At 32.7% G+C, this 26266-nt stretch overlaps 1 protein-coding gene across 2 annotated transcripts in view; it reads right to left on the bottom strand.

The window, feature by feature from the left end:
- Nucleotides 1–5894: 5894 nt before the first annotated feature.
- The window catches only part of LOC140447634 (tumor necrosis factor alpha-induced protein 8-like protein), a 97703-nt gene continuing 77331 nt past the window's right edge, over nt 5895–26266 (bottom strand). For both annotated transcript variants that reach the window (XM_072540397.1, XM_072540404.1), the window contains exon 4: nt 5895–16027. In XM_072540397.1, the coding sequence (XP_072396498.1) occupies nt 15614–16027 (414 nt within the window). In that variant the 3' untranslated portion in view covers nt 5895–15613. The remainder of the gene's footprint in view (nt 16028–26266) is intronic.

The raw sequence follows: 26266 nt of genomic DNA, 5'->3' as shown, positions 1-26266 counted from the left end.
TTATCAATACATTTTTGGTTCAAGTGCCTTGCAAATATAGTAATAAAATATTGCTACAATTAATAAAAAGGATGATTTTTAGTCAGTTTCTATGAATTTATTAGAATCTATCTGAAAGCATAAGGGGGCACAAACAGATCACATGCAAATAATTTATTAATAGATAATGGCTTGCCTTTTGCCAATGTTTTTGATCTCAACGACAACCATAATACATGCCATTCGATGCATTAACTATTTTTCTTTAGATACTCTACGACTCGTCCAGTTATTAAATTCTAATTTATAAGATTCTGTTATTTATCCTTTCCCCATCAGGTTTCAGCACCCATAGTTATAGTTTTCACAAATATGAGATAATCACTACATTTTTCACACTTCTGGTCCCCTTTATGATATACCATTTCCCATATTTATAGAGAAACTTTTAATATATATATATATATATATATATATATATATATATATATATATATATATATTATAAGGTATAAAAGTTATGCGAAACTATTGAAAATAATTAGAAAGACTATAGCAGTGGAGCAAAAAATTTTGAACGATAGTAGTTTATGTAGATGTATGAATTAAGAGTTAAATCAGAGAGAGTGAAATGAAAGGAGACGAATTCGGTGTTACGTTTCAGAAAAATCAATGAAGATAAAAAATAAATTATGTAAGACTACCCGATAGGAAGTAAATGTTGAGCACTTTTAAACAAATAATCTAGAATTTCTGTTTCAGAACTGAGTTCACCTTGATAGATGTAGTAAAAAAGTATAGCTACAGCTAAAAATTAGACGGTAGTCCTACATAATTCAGTTTTGAATCGTGATATTGTGAATGGATATTTTTTTAGAAAGAACTTGGAGTATATGTGCTTTAAGAAGTAAAGGTTATTATATTATTTGTTATAGTCTTTATAAAAATATTTCATCTGTTATTCGCTTTGGGGAAACTAATAATTTTTATAATTCCTTGTATTTTGCAGTTAACGTTGCTATTGCAAGTAGCATCTTTAGCTCGAGATCGACTATTTTGTTATGACTTACAGTCAATGATAATTTATTGAACTTGAAGCAGCCATACTTCTACAGGATTCTATAAAAAATGTTTATAATAACTCACTAAACATCATCCCCTGTGATATATTATTTAAATAAATATTGTTTTAAGTACCCCTAAATTATGTTATATCACTTTTTTGAACAAAAGCTGTAATACAATTAAAATAAATATAAATATGATTATAGACTAGGAATAAAGTGTAAATATTTACAGTTGTAAACAATATATTAGGAATTTTACAAAACCGTTCTAAAAGGTTCATTTTAATTATTTTTATATAAAGACTTTAGTTTATAGGCAAATACAAAACAGATCCAATAAAAGTTATTATCTATCAATTGTTTAAAAAATATATACTATGTTGATATTACTAAAAGTTATCTTTTATATTTAGTTATTCTTAAATAATTCGACAGATAATAATCATTTATATCTCTTAAATTCCATCGCTTATTTCCACCAATCGATCAAGAGAGCTGCAGGCCGAAATGATAGCAAGTGAGATACAAAAAACTTCGAATTATGTAATTTATTTCATTATTATAGTCAGACTATTCTACTTATTAGCTATTTTCGACAAAAGCAAGATATCTTAATAAAAGAAAGTGTTAAAGAATGAAAGTAGAGCACAAATAGATGGCAGCACCTCATAAAAATTTATAGTAAGTCCAAAATAAAATCCACTGATATTCATATAGTTCGAATGAGTTATTTTGGTCATTAATAGTGGCTGTGAATGGTTTTTATTTTGTATTTACTTTACAAAGCTTCAACATCGATATAAACTTTGGCAAATATATCAACAGTCATTGCCCGATCTATCATACAAATGCGCCATTTTAACATTAAAAATAAAGTGCTCGTCTTAAGTCTCCCCTTGCTATTTTCTATACCTAAAAGCTAAATTAATGAGTTTTTGGGTAACGACATTAAAGCACCCATTCATAGTTTTCATGAAGTTAATAATTAAAAATCGCTTTTTGTAAAATTGCTTGAAATAGGATAATTTGGCAAGTTATACATGATTTGAAAATGCAACTAATACTTCACTCAGTAGGGGAAGAGGGGGCACAGTGTTACACGGGGTACAATGTTAAATTCTCCGCCATCTTCTTAAAGTTGAACTTAAAACCGTACCGTCGTCGTCGTAGTTACTTTCCGTTATTTGTTAACAGTAGGTGTGTTTGTAGACCGTCACTGTACATTTGAGTGAAAATATAAGTGTTTTTCTGTTTTTGTACCACCAAAGTAAGTAAATGATACGTATTAAAAACTGTTTTAACTCTTAGTAAATAAATATTACACATTGTATTGATATATATTACTATAAATGCGTCTTGTAGCTACACACTCGTAGGACTAACATAACCCCAAAAATTCGTGACTCGGCAAAAATATTATTTGAATGTAAAAACGTCGTTCGGGGCACAGAGTTACAACTTATGAAGGGGTACAGTGTTACACTACTTAGGCGTGGGGAACAGTGTGATATTTCATTTTTTGCTAGAAAAACAATGAAAATATGCATGATGTACAATACTAATTTTGTACTAAATTGCATATGGTAGTAGTAAGATGTTTTATTTACTTTTGTATTTTTATTTCAGAATCAAAATGGTTCGTAACAGATAATCCATCAGAAAAATAGCCTCATTTACCCATGATACAATGAAAACGGCCGTTCATAATGTAGTTAATAACGGATGGTCAGTAAGGGCAGCAGCCATTCAAGCTAATATAATTCATATGACTCTAAAAAGATATGTTGATAAATACAAAGCTTTGTCTGAAGAAGAGCGAGTAAATTTCAGATTTACGCCAAACTATGAAATAAATCAAGTTTTCTCGAAAGAGCTAGAAGATCAACTAAGAGATTATTTGATTATAGCTTGTAAAATGCACCATGGCTTAACCAGAAAGAATGTAATGCAGTTTGCATATGAATTGGCTGTGAAAAATAATCTTAAGTTTTCAAATTTATGGAACGAAAATAAACAGGCTGGAGTAGACTGGTTGTACGGTTATATGAAACGATACTCCCAGCTATCCATAAGAAAACCTGAGGCGACTAGTCTGAGTCGTGCAACCAGTTTCAACAAAACAAATATTAACGAATTTTTTGACAATTTGGTAAGTGCTTTTAAAAAATTTCGCAATGGTCCAAGTCCAGAAAATATCTACAATTTGGATGAGACAGCACTTACCACTGTTCACAATCCTCCAAATGTAGTAGGTCCGAAAGGCTTAAAACAAATTGGACAAGTAACTTCAGGTGAAAGAGGGGTATTGGTGACGGTATGCTGTTTTATTAATGCAATAGGTAATTCTGTACCGCCCTTCCTTGTATTTCCCAGAGTTCATTTTAAGGACAGAATGTTGAAGGGAGCACCTCCTGGATCTGCAGGAGCAGCAGTAAAAACAGGTTGGGTCAACGGAGAAGTCTTCATCGACATATTGAGACATCTCCATCATTTTACAAAATCATCTTCAGAATCTCCCATACTACTAATTTTGGATAACCATGAGTCGCACATTACAATTGCTTCATTGGAATTTTGTAAGTCTAACGGAATTATACTTTTAACTTTACCCCCACACACAAGCGGAAAACTTCAACCTTTAGATAAAGCATTATATAAGTCATTAAAAACTCACTTTAATAAAGCCTGCAATGATTGGATGATAACTAATCCTGGCAAAACAATAACTATCTATGAAATAGCTGAACTCTTGGGCAAAGCATATCCACTTGCGTTTATTCCAAACAACATTATTAGTGGATTTAAGTCAACTGGAATTTGGCCATTGAATCGGCAGATCTTCTCTGAAGACGATTTTCTAGCATCTGCAGTAACTGACCGACCGTTTCCCGTAGAGCAGATGACAAATGAAACAGCTACGTTACCAATAAAACAAGTCGTTACTGAAACGCCTGATATGGCACCACAGCTAGTCAATAATGAAACTGCTGAGATAAAAACACATCAAATACCTGAGATAATGCCTGTGGCAACTGCATCATTTCAGCTGCCTTCATGTTCGGCAATATCCTCAGAAGTTCCGTCAACTTCATCATGGTTGTCATCGCTAGTCTCTCCAGAACAAGTTCGCCCTTTTCCTCGAGCAGAAGATAGAAAAGAAGGAAGAGGAAAGAACCGAAAACGTAAAAGTCAAATATTAACAAATACACCTATTAAAGACGCACTAATTGCTGATCTAAACGTAAGGCATGAGAAGAACGCAACTAGAAAACGCGGTGAAATAAACACGTCAAAAAAATGTGGTAAAACAAAAATGTCTGTCTTACATAAAAGGATTCAGAAACAGACATCAGCGTCAGAAGACGAAGAGTCGCCTAATAAAGATGAAAATGACAGAAAGCGAAAAGAAGTTGTAAAAAGAAACGTTTTTCAATCAAATACACGTAAACTTCAAGATATGGAAGATTCTTCTGACTCAGAGAAATCGGAAGAATCTTTCTCTTGTGCTGATAGTGAATCAAGTATGGGATCGTTTATAAGTCATGACGAAGAGATATCCCAAATGGATTACGACGATAATAAAGAAATAAACGTTGGCGATTATGTTCTCATTAAAGAAGGTATCTCAAAAGGCATAGAAATATTGTCTATAGGACATATTATTGGCAAAACTGAAACTACAGTGAAAGTTACCTATATCCGTCGTTTATTTCCCAAGTTCACATTTATTTCCTCCAATGAAAACTACGTATTTAATGTCTCCCAAGTTGTTTTAAAATTACCAACTCCCAAACCTTCAGGCCAGACAGCACGCAGAAGTGAAATGCTGGTGTTTCCCGTAGATTTTCAAAATTATTATAATGTATTAAAATAAATTTTATATTATTTGTATGTAGAGTTACGACAAATAAATGGTATTTAATATAAAATTCTCATTAATCACTTCAGTATTCCTTGTGTAACAGTGTACCCCATAGTATATAACACTGTTCCCCACTAGTGGGGCACAATGTTACAATTGTATTTTCTCTACAAAATCGTTTTTACCGACTAGTCATGTAAGTTTTTCCTATAGTTGATTATATAATAGTATGCGTCAAATCCAAACGAGTTCTAAATTATTAAAAATTTTATTTTTAATGAAATCCTGTCAAAATGACATCAAATAAAAACATTTATGTAACACTGTGCCCCCTCTTCCCCTATGTTACAAGATTTTTGTGTAGTTGTAATTTGTGTGGAAAACGTTTAGACTGTGAAATATTGAAAAAATAAATTGAGCTGTTCAAGAGTTTTCCATATTATCTGAATACTACTGAATTATTTGGAGTAGTTCATCCTTTTTTCCACGCTGTCGCCATTAAACATTGAATAGTCGCCATATTGAAATTATGTATTACCAACTGTATGATCATAATTAAAATTTTCTTTCAAAATGGCGCCTGGGCACCATTTTTAATGGTTACGTTATTGAAACATAAAAACTATGAACAGACGTTTTAGTTCAGATACTCAAAAACTTATTAACAATTTTCAGAAAAAATAGTTGGTTGAAGACTTTAGACCCGTACTGTATAAGTTCAATCGTATAAGACATAATATCTCTTAATATCTAATTTCAAAAACGTTTCGGTAAGTATCCTTCTTTAGCAAAAATAAACGCTTTTAAAAATAACACTAATAAGACAAAACAGCAAAACTAAAAATCGAAAGTCTAGCAATGAGCGGATCAAATCGATCCGATTCAGTGAGTTGAATCTTGAGAAAACGGTTGATGTAAACGACCACCAAATTTATTTCATAAAATCCTTTGATCTCCGGGTTTATAGGCCGTGATCTGGAATTATTTCTATCTGACGTTTCTTTTCTAGCTATAGCTTCTTGTATTTATTATGGTTCTGTATACCTTTACATTGTACTGTGTTGTCATAGCAATACATTTCTGCGCAGGCATCCACCGTTTACTGTCTTGTCAGGTAAGGTAAGGTAGACAGTCAGGATTCAATTGTTCGATTTTTAGCAGAATTGCGAAGCATCTCATAACTATGTATTCACGCCCATTGAAAAAAGTTACGCAGTCCCGACGGCTACTAGAGATTGTCACCTGAGATGAGGCTACTTCGGAGCTGTTTGCCAAATGGCGGCTGTTCTCGTGAGTAACTGCACTGCCTATTAATCACAATAATTGATTAAAGTATTGGGTTAGGTTAAATTCCGCAATCGATCTTGAATCTTCAGTTCAGTAAGCCGGAGAATTGAAATTAGTTTTCGTGGTGATCAGGATCTGTGTCCCAAACTTATGAGTTTCTAAATTAAACTTAAACTTCTTAATAAATAATAAGAAGAATGAATAGTAGACAATAATTCATCAGGAGATAGAAAAGAAACTACGAAGACAAATAGCTTTCCTATTATTACCTTATCAAAATTTATTTTATTTTTTTATTACTTATACGTATTAATTAAAAAGCAATTTTGTAAAATAAAATATTAAAATGGCGAGTCTTAGTACATTCTTTATCAAAATTAATAATAGTAGTGTAAGTCATTAATGTGCTTTTTCTTCAATCAACAAGCCTAGTCCTTTTAAACAATGAATCAATAAATAAAAGGCAATTTTTAATAAATATACTTTTTAATGTGATCTGCCAAATAGTTTGAATGGAGCACCATTGTGGAAGATGTTCTTAAATATATCGATGCGGAACCAATGTATTCCGAGATAAAAAAAAGTTTGTGGAAATAGCTACATACATTGCATGGTGTCCTTCTCAGAAAGTTTAAGATATGCTTCGTGTTTTTCAGAAAGACTATGTCTGAATTAGTTTTAGTTCACAATTTTTAGTTTTTGTCTATGCCACCAATGAATCCGATCTATAAAATGAAGGATTATATATATATATATATATATATATATATATATATATATATATATATATATATATATATATATATATATATATTCAAAAATAACACTTTACTGACTTTACTACTTAATATTATATAATTATTTAAAATAACAAGTTCTAGATCAAATAATCCAGTCGTAAGTCCTGAAGGATATGTAAATTTAAGATCTGTATAGATTAAATTTGAGAAAAAATTAAACGTGAGGAAAGAAATATGGCACACATAAGTGGTACTGAAACAACCTTAGATACAAAAAAATAAAGATAAAGGTAAAGACAATCTTTCTTAAAGAGTATTTTTGTTGTTCTATATATTTTTCATATATAGATATTTTTTAGTGGTTCTCAGTGCAAAAATACTCTGTATCTAAATTTTCATGCAACAAGAATATCATTAGAGATATGTAATATCTGTTATATGTACAAATGTTCACAACACTGATTCTTGTTTCAACATTAAACTAACAAAAAAGTATATTATTGGGTTCAATATAATATTATATTAATATCGCTTTGTGAAATTATTTTGATATTTTTCGACTATATATAGTGAACACAGCTAAATAGTTGATGCAAGGTTATAGTTTTGATGACATAAGTATTAATTAAGTCATCAAAATCATAATAATATGGTTTTAAAGAGTGTAAAAAATTTAAATGTTCTAATAGTACAAGATCCCTTTGCAGGATCACTATAGTCGGTTCGCTATATTTACGCGGGTTTCGGATTAACAAAATTATGCTAATGACTCATTGATTACCAGTTGCAGTAAACGACTTCCTAGAAAATTAGGTAAAAACTGCATTAATGGTCATATTTTAAAATACATTAAAATAACATTAGGGTAGGTATAAATTTGTTACAATATTGCAGTTGAATTGATTCTTTGCCAGTGTTGACATTGTATGTTTGGTGGAAATATTTAAAAATGCCTAGACGTGTGTTAGATGTAGATAGTCTAATTTGTAGTGTACATAAATATTTTACGGATGAAAAAGAAAATGGCGGTCCTTTAAAATCGGTAATGTCTGTTCAATAACGCGTATGTGATGCTCTAGGAATTAGTGAAACCAAACTAAGAGGAGTATTACAAAATCGCAATAATGAACGGCCGAAAGAAGATCATCGAAAAACTCGCCTATCATTGAAAACGAAAGATATTCCAGATGGAAAAAAATTTGAAATTCGTGATACCATTTATCGAATGCGAGCCAACAAGGAACATGTGACCTTAAATACAATTCTCTCGGAATTAAAAGATAGAAAATTTGACGAAATTGGCAGAACAAGTCTGTGGCAAGTGATACATAATTTGGGTTTCAAATTTCAAAAGGAGGATAACAGAAAAGCCCTTTGTGAAAGAAGTTCTGTTGCGCATAAAAGAATTAACTTTCTAAGAAAATATTCTAAATTAAAAGAAGAAACGGCAAATTTTATATATTTAGACCAAACATGGATATTTTCTAGGGGTGCAACCAAGAGAATATGGCAAGATGATAACGTAGAGTCTATCAAACATACTGATGGAGAAGGGAAGCGACAAATAATAATACATGCAGGAGGGAAATCGGGTTTTATAGAAGGTGCTAATTTAATATTTTCATCTAAATCAAAATCAAGTGACTATCACGATAATATGAACACAGAAATGTTTGTAAAATGGTTACATGAAAAACTTCTCCCAGGTTTAAGTGAGCCCAGCGTAATTATTTTAGACAATGCACCTTACCATTCTGAAGTATTAAACAAAAGTCCAACGAATTCTTGGACTGTTAATAAAATTAAAGAATGGTTGACAAAGGAACATAAACCATTTACACAACATATTTTAAAATCAGAATTATTACGCTCGGCAAATATCCACGCAAAACCAAAAACCTTTGTTGTGGATCAGATTATTGAAAGTTACGGTCATCAAGTTTTACGTCTGCCACCGTATCATTGCCAGTTTAATCCCATCGAATATATATGGGGAATAGCAAAACAATATTATGACAACCATATTGGGCCTAACGGTTATAGCGACGACGCAGTTCGGGAAACTTGGCGAAAGGCACTTTCAATTGTAACTCCAGAAGTGTGATGCATTTGTATATTCAAGTGCGAGAAACTAATAGAAGATTGGTGGACTCGTGAAAATAAAATACACGAAATAAGTCCAATCATAATAACAATTAATGGTGATGACAGTGATGATGATGACGATTATGATATTTTTGATGATAATGACTGATTTTCATTTTTGTTGGCAAGTTAAATTTTTTTATTTTTCATTAGAAATTCTCTCCATGGAACAAATATACATAGACCATATTTTCTGTGTGAAGTGTAATATAAAATTATTATTAGGTTTATATTAGCCACATTAGACTCCATTAATGAAGTAATTCTCCTTATTATACTGTCAATTATATAAAAGATTTTCCATTATTATTTAATTAAAATAAGTTATGGATTATTTTTCATTTCATTTGACCAGTTGATATTTCCCCAAAGAGCAGGTAATTAAAACTGAGTACTTATAATAAAATTTTTAATCCGAAACCCGCGTAAATATAGCGAACCGACTTTACATTCATAACTTAGTCCATCAAACACACATTTTTACATACATTTAAAATTAGGACAATACATTTGATAATAGGCTGCCAGTCAAAAAAGGGCTGCAAATATTTTTAATTCAATTAATAGTAATTAATTTTTGACAAATATTTTATTTCGTTCATGCTGCGCATGACGTATATGCATGTTTTTTTGCTTTATGATGGTTTATTATGCAATGCATATGCTTTAAAAACTCACACAAACTGACACTTCAAACCAGTAACGTTGCGCGCTAGCTGTATTTTATTGTATCTTTGATAACTCGCGTTTTTAACAGCTGACAATCCTAATTTTCGACCATTTTTTTTCAGGCAAACTTATATCATCCTATTAAGAAAAAATTATCTCGATAAAAAACATGCATATACGTGGTGTTTTATTTAAAAAATAAATGAACGAAATCAATTTTTTGTCAAAAATTACTTGCTATTATTTAAATTTAAAATATTTGCGGCCACTTTTTACTGGCAATCTATCATGAATGTATTCTCCTAATTTTAAATGTATGTACAAATGTGCGTTTGATTAACTACGTTATGAAAGTAGTGACCATGCAGTGGGATCTTAGGGTTTAACGAATTGACAGTTAAGACATAGTTGCCAATTAAAAAGTATATAAAGGGTGATTCATTTAGAGGTACTTTTTTCAACAAGAAAAAACAATGAAAAAAATAAATTTTATTTGAAAATATTTATTATCATACAAAAGAACCATTCTTTACAATTACTTCTTAAAGATAATTTCTTTTAAATGTTGGTCATGACTACGATTAAGTTGGTTTATTCTGAAGTTCAAATTTTCGATGACTCGTTCCAGCATTTCGATTGTTACTTCACCAATGACTAGAGTAATATTGACATCCAATGCCTCAATCGTATCTGGTTTATTCATGTAGACTTTGGACTTTAGGTAGCCCCAAAACAAAGAGTCTAGAGGTGAGATGTCACAGGATCTAGGCGGCCAATTCACTGGTCCAAAGCATAAAATAATTTGTTCACCGAATCGTTCTCGCAGTAAAGCCATACTTCCACGGGCTGTATGGCAAGTGGCGCCATCTTGTTGGAACCAAATGCCGGCGAGACCACGAGCTTCAATTTGAGGTACCAAATAGTCCGTTATTATGGCACGATAACGGTCTCCATTCACAGTAACATTCTGGCCGGCCTCTGTTTTAAAGAAATATGGACCAACGATTCCACCAGCCCATAAACCACACCAAACAATTGTTTTTTCAGGGTGTAATGGCAACTATTGAACTTCTTTGGGTTGTTCGTCACCACAAAATCGGGCATTTTGTTTATTAACGTACTCATTAAGCCAAAAATGGGCCTCATCTGAAAACAAAATTTTTCTCGAAAACAGTGGATCTTCTGAAAGCTTATCAAGAGCCCATCGACTGAAACGATGACGACTCGGAAGGTCGTTCGGCTTCAGCTCTTGCACTAATTGAAATTTGTATGATTTTAAACCAAGATCCTTACGTAAAATATTCCAAATGGTTGCCATATGACAAGCCAAGAGGTTGAGAACGGCGACAAATCGATTCCTCATTATTTTCGATTACACTATCCGTTATCGCCGCTATATTTTCTTCAGTACGTGCTGAATGTGGTCTATTTGGTCGCGTGTTATCCAATAATGAAAACTAGGTTTCAAACTTACTAATTGTAAAGCGAATTGTACGTTCGGTAGGCCGATTATGTGGACCATAAATTGCTCTAAGCGCACGAAAAACATTCCTCACAGAACTCCCATTTTCAAAATACAACTTAATAATTTCTAGACGCTGTGTCGGGCTAAGTCTTTCCATCATGAAATGTCAAACAATACTGAACAAAAGCGAAATGTCAGTTTGACAGTATTCATGCACGATCTCCAATCAAATCCCCACCAAAAAAAGTACCTCTAAATGAGTCACCCTTTATAAATATACCATTAAACTTAGCATAGAGTTCAATGAAATATAATGACGTTAGAGAATGATTTGTCATTTTGTTGATTCCAAAAAAATCAAATCCATGATTAAGATGAACATTAATCTTCAGTTGTCAAAATAACTAGAGTGTAAATAGAGCCCCGTTTCAACTAATTACAAGCAAGTAGCAGGGCAATATGTTTTAATTTAATTTTCCCTTTAGTAGAAATAATAATTTACAATATGATGGAAATACAGAAAAGATGATGAAGACTCATGTTTAATCTGCGTTCACTATACTATAATTATCCACAACCAACACCAGATTAACAGAGTCGTGTGGTATTAAAGCTGTTGTGTTCTAACCTACTTTATTTATTGTGTAACACCGATAATTCTGGCTTACGTGTAATCACTTTTTGAAGATCTTGTTACAAGATTTTTTGTACTTTTAGCACCATGTGTAAAATTAAAATCTTTTGTGGCAATTTAAACAATGAGTGCCAATTAAATCCGCATAAAAAATATAGAAACAATAACAGTCTATATTTAATACATATCTAAAATTTTTTGAAAGAAGCATTGAAAAACCATTTTTATACTTAAACCGTCTATTAATAGGTTACCTGCTTTACCGCAATTTTATCCAATATATTAATTTGATTCAAAGCGAGTTTTTCTGTTATTTTCTGTCTATATGTAAGAATAGACATCGAGAATAGGGCCAATCTTTGACTATCATTTAGACAGCCTTCCTTTGGTTAATTTTACAATTTCTATCTACAGTTGCTGCTGTTGTTTTTGAAGCTGACAATCTTGGATCTTCAATAAGTGTCTGGTTTGGATAATTATCCCGTTATAAACAAAATCTATACTATGTAATAGTCGCCGAAAAATATAAATAACAGTGTGCTTTTAACTTCTACTTTGATAAAGCAACGTCTAAAGAAACATTCGTAGATGTTACCAAACTTGAACAATAACTGTTCGATTTACATTAAAAAAGCGGTATTATCTTTATCTAAATCCGGAAAAATGTTCAAATTTGGCAACATGTACACTTCGAGTTCAAGAGTAAATCATTATAGCGGAATATACGGTTCTTTCAACAAGTTTTCTTTTATCTTTTAGAAGTATAGATATTTATGTTTTATATATGATTTTACATTTATTTTAAACATTGTACTGCATATAAAATATTTATACTAATAAACACCAAAAATTTGGATTTAGATTGTAAGACTCGTGTGTGTAAACCATTAGTGTGATATGTACAAAAGCTGTGGTTTTCTGATAACGTTTAAAAAATACAGATTATACACTCTTGGGAACAACTTTATCACTTATAAGTGGTAAAATCTCATACAATATAAGTTATATATTGTATTATATAATACAATATATATTGTATTATTGTTATATAAGTAAAGTGACATTATGAATAAGTACCCTGAGGTTAGAAGTTTTGCAAAGCTGTAACTTATAAAAAGCAACTCCACGGAAATAAAAAGCATTATACGAAAAAGTAACGTAACCTTTCCATAATATAAGATGAAGAAAATTCGGACAGGCGCTTATTGCTTTTTTCTCAGATTGCCAAGGCACTAAAATCGTAATCGTTCCGAGCATTCTTAAATCCAAGATCCAACCTACAAAAAACTATACGTGGAGTTTAAACAAGTAGAGGGCATTAAAAAAATCGAGGAATTGTAAATCAAAGAAGTAATAAAATATTTTTACAGAGTATATTAAGCAGATTTTTCTTCCGAGCTCCTAATGCAATGGACTTATTCAACAAGATAAATTTTTTGTTATTGCATCCTGAAAGAAATCTCATTGATCTTAGTACATAAATGTACCTATTCTTTAACTGGAAAGTGATGAAAGTTTATCGTTTTAGCAAATTTTTCTACCAAACTTGGAACGCATAAATTAGGAATAACAACGGATTTTAAAATCTGCAAAAATATACAGGGTGTCCCATTCAAATTAAATAAGTTGAGGGTATATCCCGTGACACCGGAAGTAACGTAGTAACAAAAAATATGGCACTAGAGGTCATTGTACGTGTAAGCAAAGTTTCATGAATATTATTGTATTCGTTTCAAAGATATGTACTTGGTTTCTTCTTGATTCCATACTTTATCCCAACTCTGTATGTTTATCTGTATACGAGCATGTGTAAACAAGTATACGGGGTCTACAAGTAACGTTATATATACATCACATAACTAACATAACTATTTTCCAGAGGCCAATGTTATATATGAATCCGGCAGCGGAATAAGAGACACTGTGGAAAAGACTAGGGGTCGATAGTGAGGTTAGGTGAAGGCCGTGGGTCTACGGATCCATCCATAATGTATGTTTGTAACCACTGTATCTTTTAATAAATAGTTTTGTACAATAGTCGGTGCCTCATTAAATACATAACAGCCAAGAAAAGAAATTATTAACACCCTAAAGAACAGAAAATTGGTTTACTTCGTTGGCTTATTACATTATGCGTAATAATTAATACAGACTTCTACAGTTAATTCTTCAAGGCAAGATTGAGGGCAAGAGAGTCCCTGAACGCAGACCTATATCCTGGCTGGCCAATCTTAGGAAGTGGACTGGTCTAACGTGAACTGATATATTTCGAGCTGCTGTAATTAGAATAAGATGGGTCAATGTGGTCGCCAACATCACTAGAAGATAGGCACCTTTAGAAGAAGATAGTTAACGTTAATTACTAACTACTTGTATATAGATTTCCGCTTTCTATAATTGATTCTCTTTTTTTAATATGCCATTTAAGCGTAGGTAACTCTGTGCTGTCTATGATTAAATATACACAGATATAGGGGACCTACAGTTTAATCTCGAATCCAAAGACTAAGTGACATGACTATGACAGTTGAAGTTTGATGTATGACGTATGACGGCTGACATGACGTTTGAAAGTTTTGACGACACAAATGAAAATAAGATAATCAAGACCAAGTTATTAAAGGGCTACCCCCAAAAGATCAAAGAATGACGCTTTTATCCACGGTCTTCAAAATTTTCTCAGACAAAACTGGAACAACCTGTGCTGTACCGCCAGATGAGACAGAGGGCATCTGTCATATCGTCTTCTTTTCATATGTCTCGTCAAAACATAGAGTACAAAGAACTGTACTGATATGTCAAGATCTTTGAAGCGACGAAATAAGCAATAACTTCTAATTTTTATAGAGGGGATTTTTGTAACGGATATGCTCACCTCTGAGCTACCTAGACCTACCTACCTTTACCTTTGGCTGAGAAAATATATTAAAATGTAGACATAAAATGAGTTGGTACCACATTGGGATAAACATAGTCAAAAGTAAATCAGATAAACAAACCTGACTCATCTACGTCAAAGGAGCAAAAGAAGGCCCGGAAAATTACGGTGAGGTGTAATAGCTATACACGAAAAATGTGAAAAAGGAAAACAAAGTGTAAAATTATAAAATTGTACAAGAAAAAGAAATATAGGACTAGGAAGAACAACCCAGTACAACGAAAAATTGAAAAATACAATAAACACATTAATAATGTGTCATAATCCTCAAATATTAACAGCGTTTATCATGATAATGATTTGTACGAACTCATAATAGTCAGCTTAAAATTTTTTTTCTATTTTGATATGTAATATTTCAAACATTATTATTTGTACTTATTTTCTAAAATGTAAAGTGCGTATTTTATACATCCTTTATTTTATGTCCCAGATGTTCCAAGAGGTTAATACTTACGAAAAATAATTTATCTAGATCACAACATTTAACACTAACGTTGGTTTTATTTATAAACGAATTTTCATCTAATCTCAGCTAAATCCATTAAAATGCTGTAACATTCAGATCAACTAGTTATTAGAATTATTCTTTTATTATTTAAAAACCCTTGTTAGGTTTATCTATTTTTGTAACTATTTTGATCCCAGATAAAGGCTAGCCATAGCAAAACTATAAAGTGTACAACTAATGAAAGAACACGTATTTATTTAGTATAAATATCATATATTCCGCGATGATTGATCACCTTTTACGAGAAAAGAAATAATATACAATACGGGCTTAACGTAAAAATAAATCACAATGATAAAATCACAAAATAGAGAGACTAAAGATCGCCATTGTCTATGGCTTGATTTAAATCGGCAACCACCCTTCCGAGAGCCTCCCTGTACTCGGAGTTGCTCTTGAACACCGAATCCAGAAACTGATCGTTCCCGAAGAAGGAAAAAACGCTGTCTATTCGAGATAGAGATTTGTCTGTGAGATGTTTAGAGACGATGGTTTCAAGGCACTTTTGGCTTTCAGTAAAAGCTTGGACGATATAGTTTCTGTCGTAGCTGAAATCGACTTCGTAGAATGAGATTATAGCCATGCCGGCCAATCGGAACTTGGTCTTGAATTTTTCGGCCAGTTTTAGTTCTTCTTCGGTGAACATGTTGTTGCGGTGTAATACTCCAAGTTTTATGACGATCTTGATGATGTTCTTTATGAGTTTTTCGGCTTCTTTTTTGTTGTCTGACTGAAACACAAAAAAAAATAAACTTTTAAAATACAAAATAAAAGCATACGATATCACGTTCAGGGAAGTATGAAACGAAACAAATACAACTGCTGCTTTTATGTTACAAACAATAAACGTTAAAACATAATTAGTTTACAGTCCATCTACCTAAGGAGTCAGTAATGTAACTAGCAATGACGTGGCGGACAAATTTTTTATGGTTGAAATAATCTGAACCTAGAGAATTTCCTTTGAGACACTGTGAAAAACGTCAATTTGGCAATACTATTATGAACAACATTATATTTTAACGTGTGATTGGAAGACAACAAGGTAGAAAACATAAAGAAAACGTAGATGGATAAAAACATCATATTTTGCAGTTGAACACTGAGATAGATAGATTCAATGAGGTGGCTTTTGGCCTATTCCACTGCGACCTTTTCAGATCTATTGCAGCCCTCTAATCCTAAATTACATTTTCTAGCCTGGCCCATATTAAAAGGTCTAATAGCTTCGAAACTGAACCTTCCATGTAACTCTTTGCCGGTGGTTTTTCTTTGCCTAGTGTAAAGAATAACACATTTGCAAGCTGCCGCACGACACAAAATGTGCTGTGCTCTTTCTTGCTCTAGTTGACAGAATTTACAAAGATCATCATATGCCAATCCCATCAGATAAAACTGCCTATTCAGCTTACAGTGCCCTGTTAACAGACCTACTATGGTTTTGACTGTTTTCCTGTCTTTGTTATCAGTGCTGTAAATTTGGACGAATGTTCTATTATAAACTGTTTCGCCTGTCTTTGTCCTGGTGAATTCCTCCACTATTCCAGAGATTTGTGTGCTACCCACTTTCTTATAACCGTTCTTGTTACTGCGTTAGAAAGGCCGCAGAAGGGTTCTGGGCCAATGAATGGCATTAATGAGCCTTGTTTGGCCATTTCACGTGCTTTTTCATTTCCTTCATTACCCTATTACCCTGGTACCCAGACAATTGAGCCACCAGTGTACCAAGTAGCTTCCGCTTGTATAGTTACACCTTCTTTCCAGTCTTCTCTGCCTGGTATATTAATTTTGGATTTATTGTCACAGTTATATCTCTTAGCTGTTGCATCGATGGGTTGTCCCATTACGATATCTGCTTTTAGCTCATCGATTAGCTTTCTATAGTGTCAGCACTATGCGACTGGCTTATGTATTGCTGACTATGTATTCATATGTGCATCACAAATCTGGCTTCGCCCTATATAAAGCTATGAAATGCTGGAAGAATCAGCAGGACTTCCAACGCAGCTTTAAGAGCATGCAAGCCTTTGTGTATTACGCCCAGATACAACCTGGGTGAATTTGTCCCTGACGACGATTGCAATATCGTCAGCGTATCCTACACAGTAAAGGCCTTTTGTGGACAGATTATTGAGAAGATCATCAACCAAGGTTGTCCAAAGTAGAGGTGACAGAACTCCTTTTTGGGCACAGCCTTCACCTGTTCTTGCTTTGATGGTTCCTTTACCCAGAGTGGATGGAGACTTGTATGGTTGAAATTTATTTATAGCCGATATAATGCTTAGTTTTGTGATTACTGTGACGGACACTGCAAGGTAGAGAATATTATTGCAAATCTACAAATTTCCAGTGTCCAACTATGAAAATTTTGGTTCAGATTTATATCATCTTCAACAGTTACATTTTATATCAGGAAAAACTTAACATACCATTTCAAGCGAAACCTGAAGATTTAGATTTTGTTAAGAATCAAAAATATACATAAAATATGTAAAAATATAATTATTTTGAAAAATTGCCAGTTAAACGAATATCGAAATTGCATTATTTCGTATTCATTTCTGGCAAAGTTATTAACGCAAAACTTTATAAACAAATTGGGCCATTATTTAATGGCCCAATTTGTTTAACTAGCCTAAAGTTAACTTAACTTTAGGTGGTTGTAATTTTGATAATGGTATTTCAACTTACATTCCAGGCGGCTATATATATAATATATATATATATATATATATATATATATATATATATATATATATATATAGCCTGGAATCGTTTTCGGAGGAGATTATTGGTGAATACCAATGTGGCTTCAGACCAAAGAGGTCAACTATAGACCAAATACATATGTTAAGAGGTATACATGAAAAATGTGTTGAATATAACATACCTATTTACAACTTGTATATCGATTTCAAACAGGCGTTTGATGGAGTAGATCGACAAAAGATGTGAAAGCAACTATCTATGTTAGGGATACCCAATAAGTTGGTTAAACTTATACGAATGACTCTGGAGGGTTCCAAAGCTATGGTGAGAATAGATGGAGATATGACGCAGGCCTTTGATATTGAAAATGGAGTTAGACAAGGGGATGCCTTATCAACAACACTTTTTAATCTAACTTTAGAAGCTGTTGTTAGAAAACTGGATATAAACGGCTGTATTAATACAAGATCTATGCAAATATGCGCATATGCGGATGATGTTGCCATAATAAGCCGCAACAAAAGGGTATTAAGCGAAAAAGTTATAGAACTGAAACGAGAAGCTGCTACATTTGGTCTATATATAAATGAAAGCAAAACAAAATATATGGAGTGCACAAAATCGAATGAACATGAGAATCTGAAGGTAGACAACCATACCTACAAATATGCCTCCACTTTTCCCTACCTAGGCTCAATAATAAATGACAACAACAACATCAGTCAAGAAATACAAGCACGGATTCTTAGCGGTAATAAGTGCTTTTATGCATACAAAGACTTAATGAAAAGTAAGTTACTGAATCGTGAGTCTAAGCTGAGAATCTACAAAACAGTAATTAGACCAGTGGTCACATATGGATGTGAAACGTGGACCCTCTCAACCACTGATGAAAATCAACTGAGAATATTTGAGCGCAAAATACTAAGGAAGATATTTGGACCAACCCAATGCAGCGATAGTTCGTGGAGAATTAAAATGAACCACGAGCTGGATGAACTAATGCAGATCGCAGATATTGTCAGATTTGTAAAGTCACAAAGACTAAACTGGCTTGGTCACCTAGAAAGAATGCCAGATAATCGAGCTGTAAAAGTAGTCCAGAGATGGAAGCCCCAAGGAAACAGAACAAGAGGAAGGCCCCGTAAAAGATGGATAGACGACGTAGAGAGGGATCTTAAAACCATGAACATCAGGCAGTGGCGAAGGAAAGTATCCGACAGGGCAGAATGGAAGAACATTGTTAAGCAGGCCAAGACTCACAAAGGGTTGTAGCGCCATTAGAAGAAGAAGAAGAAGATTTCAACTTACATACAGTCCATCTAATTTACAAACCGTTGCACGTCATCATCATTGACATAGTTGCCAAAGTATAAAAAAATCCTGAATCCATTTTAAATCAAATAGGTCACATAATTATTGCAAAAGTGGATTATACAACAAAATAAATTAATATTTAATGTAAATAAATAGAAACAAAACAACACTTAAAAAAATCTTGTTAAAAACAATTTGAGCCGCTTGTTTAAAAAACAACATAGTTTAATTAATAGTAAATAATAAAAACAAAACTAAAGTGTCAACACCGCAACTGTCAAATAAGTGTTACCAATTTATGCCAAAATATCACCTTCGTTCGATTATAGTTACAGTGTGTTCCGAACAAATGTTCTTCATAAAAACGCTTTATAATGCATTTATACAAATTAAATGAAACATTTTATTGGGTATTTTTTTAAGTTAACATTAATAGAAATCTTTAAATATTATTTCCACGCGTATATAATAAAATATGTCTAGTGGCTGTAATGCCAGTGTACTCGGCAAAGTGATTCTAAAAAAGAACACACCTACCGCCTAAATATTTCGTGTTGGTATCATGTGATGTCACGGACTATGACGCCGATGACGTGCAACGGTTTGTAAATTAGATGGACTGTATCTTGAAAATAGAGATAAAAACGAACAGAATGAGATTTTATAAGGTATTCTAAGATGACGGAAACCGCGTTTTTCATTAGCAAATAAACAACTTTCTAATAAACATTGAAATAACTTTTAAATAAATAAATATTTTTTAAACAAAAATGTATGTGTACCTTAAGGGTGTTAAAAGACATATTTTTATGTAACTTTTGTAATTATTTGTGCCTTTTTTATGTTTATTGCCCCTAAAAGTTTTTGCAGTTTTTCGCAATTATTTGAATAAATTATCAACCAAATTTAATTTAGAAGGTTAATGCCTGATAAAATGCCTGATATAATGCGTGATAACTGCCAATAAACTGATTAATAGAAGCTTATCACGTCTTTTTGCACTTCCCTTGTCTACTATTGTGTTGAAGTCTCATAGGCTAAAAGTGGTTTCATTCTTTTTGGTTTGAGATAGCAATTGTTTTATTTCCCCGTAGAAATATTTAATATCTGATTCTGTTTTAACAGCTGTTCGAGCATACACTTGAAATAACACTCAGATTCTTCTGTGCTGGTAGTTGTAGTGATACGAAGTTGCTTCTTCTATTCTTTTAAGAGTCCATGTTTCAGTTGGGTACATAGGAATGGAAAAAATAAGGGGAATTGACCAACCTGAGCATAGTATTCTTTGTTATTGTTCGGTCTTTCCATATTTTAATTAATCATTTCGTGGGCCTGTTTGAGAGTAGAACGACATTAGGGAATATATCCAAAACAACGCGATGTATTTAAACACGATATTGTAAATGAATGTTGCTATGTTACCCTTATAATTGAAAATCTGAGAGTACGGAACTGTGAAGAACTACGGCCAAGATATAAAATATTGATGTAAAATTATTGAACAGACCAAAACACAGAGAGAGTTGTAGCAATAAATGAAGAAAAGATGTGTTCAATATGATAATTTTTTGTAAGTAGACCCCATCGGTTTTCTGTTTAATAACGTTCGTCATAATTTTTATTGAACTTTGCCGTAAATTTTGCATTCTCTTTTTAAAATAAAAGTTTTATCGATACGATTTTGTTTCATACAAATGGCCGTAACTTTAAAACAGTATTAAACTTTCAAACATCCCTGAATACAAAAAATTCCATTATATATACCCTAAAAATAACTAAATTATAGAAAAATCTTAACTATACCGAATCAATGAATCACAGATTGGATACTTATAATTTTCTAGTCAACCTTGAAAACAACAAAACCACTTTTTCTTTTAGAAGTCTCAACCAATATTAAAACATATGTCAATGCCCATAAAATGCGTGATTCTTTATCGTCTAGAAAAAAAAAATATTTAAAAAAATATTACATTCCTAATCATCATAAACGTAAGTTTTTATTATTAATTTTTAAATGTTTGAAATTTTAGATCATTAAATATTTTATATATTGGTGTACAAATTGTGTTTAGTTTCTAATTAATAAAAATAGTTGCCTTATAATAATAAACATTTTAACAGTTATTTCAACATAGTTAAAGACGTTTTTAATAGGCAATAAATTCAATTTTATTGTAGATTTTTTGACTTTAATGTCATTGTCTTACTGAAACCTCTTATTCAGTAAATTATAAAAAATCCTTTATGCAAATAGTCTTCTAAAATATTGGAATCAAGATAAATGATTGGATATCAAGAATATGGTTGTGATCTCAATGAAGGGAAATTCCAACCCTCACCTCCACTGGTAGGCGAGGCAATGAAGCAGTAAACAGCCCAAAACCTACCAAATTTTTCTAGTAGGATGTATCTCAACCAAACTTTTTGCATTCGAAACGTATGAGTGTCAGAAAATTTTGTGAATAAAAATGATGATGTGGAACTAAAAATTGCAAAATTGAAGAAGGAAAATTGGGAAATAATAGACGGAAATGAGTTTAATCTTCCCACTCGGGAGTTTTTGGGTCACTGAACACGAATATCATGACGGCGATGGTTTCCGAGGTACCTGGTGCATCTGGTCTCCGTCTCCTGAGTTTTGTGGTAATTCGATATAAAATCAGTGCAAATTCGTTATTCAGGAGTTTTTGGGATCGCCGATCAAGAATATCATGAGGGTGATGGTCTCCGATACCATTTGCGTCCAGGAAGGACCTCGTCTCCAGGAGTTTTGTCGAAATTCGTTACAAAATCAGTGCCAACTCGTTACTCGATGATTTTTGGAGTCTGTAAACACTAATATCATGTCGGCCATTATCTGCGCGGAACCTGGTGCCCAGGACGGCCTCTACTCCTGGAGTTTTTTTTTTATATTCAATACAAAATCAGTGCAAACATATTACTCATGGCTTTTTGGGGTCGCTAAACACTAATATCATGTCGCCGATTATCAGTGGCGGCGCAAGATCATAATTTTATGTAAGCGAGATATATTTTGCGAGACCCTCTCTACTCGCGCATAAAGACAGATTTTTTAAAATAAAAACAGGTGTCATTTCATGATTAACTTTTATTCATGCAAATCTAGTCAAACTTATAACTAACCTAAAAATATTTAGATTATTAAAAAAAGATATTAAGACCTACCAACGTTAAAAAAGAATTTAATTTAAATATTCCAGGAAATTTTTTACACTGCTGAATTGTTTAATTACGTGCTCGTAATCTAGCTTGGAGGAGAAAAGAGGAATGGATGAATGACGAGATACTCAATATGATGGAACAACGGAGACAATTTAAAAACAAGGATAACAATAAATACAGAGAGATAAACCACGAGATTAGAAAGACGATAAAGCAGGCAAAAGAAAAATACTTTGAAGAACAATGCAAAGAGATCGAAGACCTTCAAAATAAATACGATCTGTTTAACCTACACAAGAAAGTCAAAGAACTGGCAGGACTAAGAAAACAAAATCCCACTTGTGCAATTCTGGATAGACACGGTACTGCTATAACACATACGGACGAGAAAATACAAAGATGGGCAGAATATATCGATGAATTGTTCGATGATGAAAGAGGAGATCTGGAGCACATAGAACTTACGTCAGAAGAAATAGGTCCATATATTACAAAAGAAGAAATATTGCACGCATTAAAAACAATGAAGAGCGGGAAAAGCCCTGGACCTGATATGCTTCCTATAGAAATCCTAAAAATTCTAGATGAGAAGCACATTGATGTTTTAGTGACACTCTTGAACCAAATTTATAGTTCAGGCGTATTACCCAAAGAGTGGTTAACATCTATTTTTATTTATTTGTCTCCCTAAAAAGAAAAACGCAAGAGAATGCAGCGATTACCGCACTATTAGCTTAATGTCTCATACGCTAAAGTTACTACTTAAAGTCATCCATAACCGAATATATCCCAAACTGGACATAGACGTTAATAATACACAATTTGGTTTTCGCAAAGACCTAAGAACACGTGAAGCTCTTTTTTCACTTAATATACTAATACAAAGATGCCTGGACGTCAATCAAGATATATACGCATGTTTTATTGACTATAATAAAGCATTCGATAAAGTACGACATAAACATTTAATGAATGTCCTGAAATCAAAGAAGATTGACTACAACGACCTCAGGATCATATCAAATTTATACTATAAACAGCGAGCAAAAGTACGTGTTAACGAACAGCTGTCAGAAGAAATTGAAATTAGATGTGGAGTAAGACAGGGATGCGTATTGTCGCCAATTCTTTTCAATGCCTACTCCGAAGAGGTCCTGAAAAAAGCTCTTGAGGGTGAAACAGCTGGAATAAAGGTAAATGGAGTTCCCATTAACAACATTAGATATGCGGACGACACTGTGATATTAGCCGAAAACATTGAAGATCTTCAGAGACTGGTGACCAGAATAGCAGAGTATGGAAAAGAGTATGGTCTAACAATGAATGTCAAGAAGACGTAATTTATGAGAATATCGAAAACTCAAAGAAATAACGGGAATCTTCTAATAAACGAAACCAACGTCGAACAAGTGGACAAATATGCATACCTGGGAACAATGATTAACTCCACAAATGATTACAATCAGGAGATAAAAATAAGAATAGAAAAGGCTAGAGCAAATTTCAACAAAATGAGAAGAGTTCTATGTACCAGGGATTTAAAACTGGAACTAAGAGTTAGGTTGGCGAGGTGCTATGTTTTTTCGACTTTATTTTATGGAATGGAATCTTGGACCTTGAATGCGACATCAATGAAAAAACTGGAATCATTTGAGCTGTGGGTGTACAGAAGAATTCTGAAAATATCATGGACAGAACACGTCACAAACAAAGAGGTTCTGGGAAGGATGAACAAAGAAATGGAAATTTTAAATTCAATAAAAACAAGAAAATTAGAATATCTCGGACATCTTACACGTTGAGAGAAATACACCTTGCTCCAACTGATTATGCAGGGAAAGATCCAAGGAAAGAGAAGCATAGGGAGGCGTAGAATGTCATGGCTGCGAAACCTGAGAGAGTGGTACGGATGTACATCAAATGAACTTTTCAGAGCAGCCGTCTCAAAAGTCCGAATAGCTATGATGATTGCCGACCTCCGCCGCGGAGATGGCACTTGAAGAAGAAGAACAATCTAGCTTGAATGGTATATCAGTCTCGATAGACAAAATTGCGACCGCAGAAAGTCTTTTCTGTGACATCGTACTTCTTAAATGTTTCTTAATGAGTTCTTTCGGCGGAGGCTGTACTAATTGGTATTTTTAATAATATTCTAATGACGATGTAAATGTTTGTGTATATTTCTTTTAAGTTATTATAATATGTAATGTATTGAAGCTATTTTTCAACTTCAGTTTACCGATATTCTTTGATTCAGTCACAAAATGTATGCAAATGTTTAAGGGCAATGCTCAAATGGACTTGTAGAGATTGTCGTATTTTGTTTATCACATTAAGACGCGATAACAATTTATACCATACATGTATAAATTGTTATACAAATTTTAAACTAAGCATTTCGTTTAATACTGAATCACAATCAATGAGAGTGTCTGATTAATCCGTTTGATTTTTTAAACTTACTATGCATCCCTCATCAAATTGAAATGGTATGAACTTAACTGCCTCGATTCTGCTTGCCCATTATGTGTCCGACAAAGGCTTCATGACAAGTTTTAATTTATCTTTGACAAATTTCCAGCGTTTGCTGAAACCTGAAAACTGTTTTTCTTCTGCTAACTACTATAGTAGTTAGCAAAACTACTGTAGTAGTACTGTAGTAGTTCAGTGACTAGTGAGTGTAGTAGTGTCTGGGGGCTCGGGAGACTGAGACCTCGGAAGCCCTGAAGAAGACATCAGAGAGGATGTCGAAAGCTCGGCAAAATGGATATCGACGCGGTTCAACCCGGAAGACTGGTGAGTTTATTATTAATTTTTATAATAGTATTAATCTTAGCTCTAGGTTTTATTGTACTAACAGCGGAAATCTTTCCGAACACACATATATATATATATATATATATATATATATATATATATATATATATATATATATATATATATATATATATATTTATTAGTTTTGAGTTTCTTGAACCGTACTATATTTAATATAAAATTAGTATTTCTTGGGTTTATGTTAAATAAAATATTATATTACATGTGGAACTAGATTTTATTTTCCATAGCAATTAACGTTTCAGCAGGAAACCCTTGCCTTTTTCAAGATTAATTATATTAATTATAATTATGTTGATTTTCTGGGATTTTCCGAGATTTTAGGGGGGTGAAAATTATGTCATCATTATTAATACTGTGACAGACTATTCCAGCCAAATTTTTCTAAAAAAAAAGTACGTTTTTACGGTGAATTTCAAATGGACTCAATTTCCGAGGTTTCCCATATTTCACGGCCAGTGAAAACTATGTAGATATTCATATTTCGACGAGCTACCCCAGATTAAAAAAAAGTGGGTTCTAGCTGCAATGGAAGACTAGATAATGTAAATTTTTCCTACGTGTTTCAGTTTGGAGCTGAAACAGTTATCCCCTCCACTTTCCTATGTCGATCTTTCGAAATTGGATGAATTATAATAAGTTTCAATATAAAGTTTCGATTTTCATTCAAAATTTGTGTAAATTTTACTTCTTTATGTTTATAAACAATGGAGATATGATTTTTTAAAAATAGTCCCTAATTTCGTTCTTATTGGTCATAGCAGGTTTTTTTTTATGTAAGTTTTTTTTACCAGCTATCCAATGGTTGTACGTACAAGTCTGTAGCTTGAAAAATATAGAAGTTATTACAATTGTTTATAAGTAAAAAAACTACTGCTTTTTCAAGAATTTATTTGTAAATAATTTCGATGAAAACGCA

Source organism: Diabrotica undecimpunctata, chromosome 1 (assembly GCF_040954645.1).
Source record: "Diabrotica undecimpunctata isolate CICGRU chromosome 1, icDiaUnde3, whole genome shotgun sequence".
Lineage (NCBI taxonomy): Eukaryota > Metazoa > Arthropoda > Insecta > Coleoptera > Chrysomelidae > Diabrotica > Diabrotica undecimpunctata.
The sequence above is the reverse complement of the archived record's forward strand: the minus strand, read 5'-3'. Positions and strand labels throughout refer to the sequence as shown.